Here is a 6000-nt window from a genome sequence, read left to right as displayed (position 1 = left end):
ACGGAACTGATATGTCAAAATCAGAATGATAATGCTTATTTTCTTCATTTTCAGAATGATCACTGGCAGACGACATTATTGTACTCTTTTGAAAAGTCAAATACAGTATGAACGAAACACAGCGTTTTTTTTTTTTTTTTTTTTTTTTTTTTTTTTTTACTTCCTTTACATGACCGCATTACAAACATTTACTTCAACAAGGGAACTAATTATTAACACAATTAATAATTATAACATCTAAGAAATAATAGCCAGTATGCAAATTATTTTTGCTTTTGTCAGGATTATCAAGTACGTGACGCAATCAGCATGATCTCGGTGCCGCGATCGCCATAACGCGCGTGTAGTCGGATATCGACGCTCTAGGGGTAGAAAATATGACGCCTGTAGTCAGTGTGGGGAATCACGTGACCTAAAATGGTACGGAACACGGAAATCAACATGGCGGATTTTTGACTTTTTTTACCAATTTTCAAAGGTTAGTAAAAACTACAGCATCTATTTCGCTCGTTTTATAGCGCAGTCTATGCGCATTTTAATGCGTTTTCCAGCGATGTATGTGTCTTGTCTACGTTCTCTCTAGTTTCAGAGTTACCTTCGAGGTTTTGACCGAAGCGAGGATAATTTTCTTTAAAAACGCAATGGTACGATACACGTAATTACTCTTTGCACACAAAAATCTATGTAATTTGCAGCTGTTTAAACTTGTTTAAATCTGTAACTGTTAGATCTTTATCATAGAGTAACTATGCACAGTGTTTGTTAATAATTGTTCGCGAATTCTTGAGAAAAATCGACAAACTATCGAAATGGTACGCGACACTTGCTATGATACGCAACACGTACTAACTGTTGGCAGTCTGATACGCAACACGTGCATGTGTCACCAACGGCGATTTAACTTCAATTTGTGTCATAATTAATTTACTAACTGTTTCAAACGTTGTTTTCAGTTTTTAAGATCGTTCGGAAGCACTGCAATCATTATTTATGTTTAAAGAAGTCAGCACGCTAAGACTTTCAGGTTTCAAAATTACATAAAATGTTTATTTTATTTCAGAATGGCGCAGTGATCTAATCTTGTATACTTTTCCTTTACAGACATGGCCAAACCTAAGACGAAACCGGGTCTGACACTTGGGAAAAAGAAGTGGATAAAGAAGCAAAACAAGAATGTCAATAACTTTCCAATTGCCGCAATCCGTCAAGCAATCACCAGCGAGAAACCATCTAAATCACCTCTGTACAACTCATCTCCAGCAAATAAAAAAAGTAAAGTGAATTTGGTCACCTGTCTTTTCCAAAAACAATTTACAATAACTCCCAATAAAGGTCTCCAAGATCACTTTTTGGACATGTAGAGGAAAACAGTGATACCAGAGACGATGTAGAACATTTCTTAAACACTAAATTACTGTGTGAAGAAATCACATGTTCGATACTGCAAGCAGAAAGAGACTTCCTGTGAAAAGAAAACAGGGAACTGTTAGTACATCAAGGAACGCAGTTCAGAAAGGAGCTCTGTGTATAAGTGGGAGAAGGCTAGGACGAATGAAATAAAATGCTACCGATGAAGAGGATGGGACTGGACTGAGAAGTGCTTATGAACGAGAAAAGAAATAGTTACGATATCAGTACCGAAAATAAAAGGAAGATGGTATAAATACAATTGGAGAAAAGAAACATTATTTGAGTACTTAATGTGAAAGGGAATGTGATATAAATATACATTAAATGAGAACAAATACCGGAAGTGAAATAGATACTGAGTGAAGAAAGAACCGATGTTTTTAATAGTAAATGGTAATGAAAATTTGATACATTCAGTAAACAATGTGAAAACAGTGTGATTAAAATCATGGGGCTAAATTTTATGCAAAAGGACATTATGTGATATAAATTGAGATACAAAATAGGAATAGAAAGACTCAATGACATTGAGAAAAAGAATTTTTAAGAAGTTTTAATTTATTGTTGGAAGTTTGCTGTATAGATTCTGTATAGATAATGAAAATGAGCTTTGATAGCATTTTTGTCATTTGAAAAAATGATATGTTCTTTTTTTGCACATGTTTTTGTGACAAAGTTTTGTTTAATTATGTTTTTAATTGCAATAAAGAAGTAACCGAACTGTTATTCAAGTTTCTAATCACTGTGAAATTGAAAAGATAGAGGGTTTATGTTATAGCCCAACTAATACCAGCCTCTTTATATGAGAAAACTAGGTAGGATCTTGTGTTGGTTCTTCCAAAGCCTCTTTCTTCTCGTAAGTATCTGGAATACTGTTTCAATGGACAATATAGCCACCAAAAACAACGTCAGTTTAAATTATTATAATTATTTATTAATTGTCCATCTTTTGTACGTTAATATAAAATACGTATTTAACTTGAACTCCTGGTTAAATCAAATCACACTTTACTCACACATAAATAATACTTGCTATATATATATATATATATATATACACACGGATATACAAAACTGAAACTAGAAACAAAGTCAAAATGGTGATACCGTCACATAAAAATGTCAACTATAAACATAGTACATGTAACACAAAATCCTTAAAATCGCGAGAAAGGTATTATAAAACAATTAAGATATACAAAGACGATGTATCCGCTCCAAAATATCACTGTGAAAAACATACCCCCTTGGCCAGACCCCCATATTAACTACGCCCATATACAGTATTGTACATTCCGAGACATAAAACAATCGTACATAATATAAAAGCTCACCCAGTTCGCAAACATGGTGTGGCGGGAAAACATTTTAAAACGTGATCCGATGAAGACTGTTTATTTTGTATGATTGTTTTATGTCTCGGGATGTACCATAACGTTAAAATATACTGTACAGGGGGAAGCAGATAATGTTGGATTGGCCAAGGGGGATAGGTTTACCAGACCCCATATACAAAATGTAGTGTAGTATTTTGTTCAATGATACTGAAAAAAAAAACGTTTTCTGTTAAATGTTTCCATGAAGAAACTATCGGAACTATCGACTAAAAATGCGTCAGAAAGGTATATAGTAACATTTATTTAGAGTTCAATAATTAGTTCAAATTTTAGATGATGTTATTTGTTACTAAATGTTATGAACACTAGCAAATCTGGTACGGCAAAGTTTATCAAATATGTTTAGGGTGATGCCAGCCCTTGATTTGACATTCCCAATACGTTCTCTACCCTATTTTTGTATCCGCTCATAAAACGAATAAACCGTCCTCGAAACATTCTCCAGCCAGGTATCCAAACATCTTGGTTTTGTTTGAGTATCTCATTTGTGTTGTATTAGTGCACCCAAACCAATAAACAACCTCCATCCACGAAACAAAATGCTATACTGTTTACTCAGGGGCGTCGGAAGGTGTTTGATATTGGGGCCGCGAGGGGGGTAGGTACGGGAGGGGGTATCCCCCTCCCGTAAGGGGGGTAAGGGGGACCTCCCCCTGAAATTTTTTAAAAAACAGGATCATAAATGGCGAGTTCTGGTGCATTTTAGGGGTACTGAATCGCATCTCAAGCCTCCAGTATTTTCTTACTATTTACATGACTATAAGCAAAATAGTGTTTAATAAACTCTTATCAGAATTAATAATGTGTAACGCAATACAAAGAACGCATGTATGTTTTTTTCGTATTTAATGTATTGAACAATAATCAATCATGTTACATTCAATAAACTCAAGTAAGTTCACTCAACATTTTTCAACATTCTCAAATCAGCTAAGTCGAATTGACTTATTCAGTCTCTTAAACTTTTCCAAAAATGGAAAGACGTGAGTCGTTGCTGTTCACAAACTCATTTGCCACCGCATCGAGATCAATACTGTCTGTTGCCTCTCTGTGAATATGTAAAGTCATAATGTGGTTCAAACGTTTTTCAGTCATGTTGGAACGTAAGTACGTTTTTAATCTCCTTAAAGCTGAAAATGAACGCTCACTTGTAGCGTTGGTGGCAGGCATAACTAATATCAGTTTCAAGACAGTAACAATTTCAGAGAACATAGCGCGAGAAGCTGGTTTCATATTTGTCAACAATTTGGTAACATCAGAAACAGTAACATTGGAAACATTGTCACAGCTATTTCGAGCATGTACTTTCAGAGATTCCAGTTGAGATTTTAGTGAAAGTCTATCTATATCGTCCTTGTAGAAGTCTACCACAAAATCCATGTCTTCCAGGTATGAAGAGTCATTGGTGACACATTTAAGTACCATATCTTCCAAGTGACGATAGGACTTGTAACCGGGTTGGTCAAATCGATCCTGCACACAGTTTACAGCTAAATCCAGTGCCTCATAATATTTCTGGCGGTACAGGTCTTTCTCTGTGGCGTGAAATTCGTGTGGTGCCTCCCCAGTCTCGAAACGTTTTGGCATTTTACGACGTCGAGGCATTACAGGCTCACTGACATCCAAAGTGTCCAGTTTTTCATTTACACTTTCCCAGAACTTATCGTAGGCGTCATCCTTTCTCATATCACTGAGTGTTCCAAGCGTAATTTTGGATAAATGCTGACCTTCTACTGCTGACATGTCTTTGTTCTGCAAACATTTGCTCAAATTGTCCGTATGTCTGAGAATTTCGTACCCTAAGCTAACACCAAACAGGAAGTCAAAATTAGACATATGAGACTGAACACCTAGAATACGTGCACGTGTTTCAGAGTCCCTGGCACTTTCGTACGAGCTTTCCCATAAAGATTGTAGCACATTGTAATTTTCAAGAACACTTCCGAGACTAGCTGCTCTCACAGTCCAACGCGTAGGACACAAAACGCGAAATCCCGGCGTCTCTGGGCTCATCTCCTGTTTAATTTCCTCTAGTTTGCTGTCCCTCTTTGGCGAATATTTGATTAACTTTGACATTTCATTTACAGTATCTAATGCGTCTCTCATGACTTTTGAACGTTTCACTGTGTCTCCAACTGCCAGGTTCAGAGCATGTCCATAGCAATGCGTATACACTGCACGGGGTTCACGGCTTGACAACTGTGTTGCAACTCCCTTTTTAGCACCAGACATGTTACTTGCTCCATCGTAGTAATACTGGGATTTTTTATCTTTAGCCAGTTTTAGAAATTTTATCATTACTTCATCAAAGTCCATCTTCCTCTTATAATACCGAGAAAACTTCTGACAATAAATTTTCAGTAATTTCTTCATCAGTCACATCAACGGGGACTACATAATCATTGTCTGTATTATGCAGCTCTTCACACTTGCAATCCAGTGTTTAAGAAGTGCTCTGCATTGTCTTTACATATCACTGTTTTCTTCTACAGGTCCAAAAGTGATCTTGAAGACTTTAACTTTAATCGAGAGTTATTGTATGTTTGTATTTTTTTGGAAGCGACAAATGACTAAATGCCTTTTTTCTTCAGTTTGCTGGATATAAGTTGTAGAGTGGATTCAGATGGCGTAAGCAGTCTTTTTTTTTGTTTTCTCGCTGGTGATTTCCTGGCGCATTGCTGCAATTGGAAAGTAACTTTGATATTGATATTCTTGTTTTGCTTCTTTATCAACTTTTTTCCCAAGTGTCAGACTCCGTTTCTTCTAAGGTTTTGCCATGTCTGTAGAAGAAAAATATACAAGATTAGAAAACTAAACAACTGCGCATTTTTGAAATAAGATTAATAGATTTGATGTTATTTTGAAACATGAAAGTCTTAGCGTGCTGACCACTTTAAACATAAATAAAGATTGCAGTGCTTCTGAACGATCTTAAAAACTGAAAACCACGTTTGAAATAGTTCAATAGATTAATTGTGACGCAAATTTGAAGCTAAATCGCCGTTGGTGACACATGCACGTGTTGCGTATCACACTGCCAACAGTAAGTACGTATTGCATATCATAGCACGTGTCGCGTACCATTTCAATAGTTTGTCTATTTTTTGCAAGAATTCACGAAAAATCATAAAGAAACACTGTGCATGGTTACTATATGATAAAGATCTAACAGTTACAAATTGAAACAAGTACG

The 6000-nt window shown here is 36.0% G+C and overlaps 1 protein-coding gene across 1 annotated transcript; it reads right to left on the bottom strand.

The window, feature by feature from the left end:
• Nucleotides 1–3764: 3764 nt before the first annotated feature.
• On the bottom strand, nucleotides 3765–5123 carry LOC128555925 (zinc finger MYM-type protein 1-like). Its single transcript, XM_053539748.1, has one exon. The coding sequence runs from the start codon at nucleotides 5121–5123 to the stop codon at nucleotides 3765–3767; it is 1359 nt and encodes a 452-aa protein (XP_053395723.1).
• Between the last annotated feature and the right edge of the window lie 877 nt (nucleotides 5124–6000).

This window comes from Mercenaria mercenaria, chromosome 3 (assembly GCF_021730395.1).
Source record: "Mercenaria mercenaria strain notata chromosome 3, MADL_Memer_1, whole genome shotgun sequence".
NCBI lineage: Eukaryota > Metazoa > Mollusca > Bivalvia > Venerida > Veneridae > Mercenaria > Mercenaria mercenaria.
The sequence above is the reverse complement of the archived record's forward strand: the minus strand, read 5'-3'. Positions and strand labels throughout refer to the sequence as shown.

What these genes read in the sequence shown, in the direction of transcription:
- LOC128555925 (XM_053539748.1), bottom strand. Translation starts at nt 5,123, where the DNA reads ATGGACTTTGATGAAGTAATGATAAAATTTCTAAAACTGGCTAAAGAT.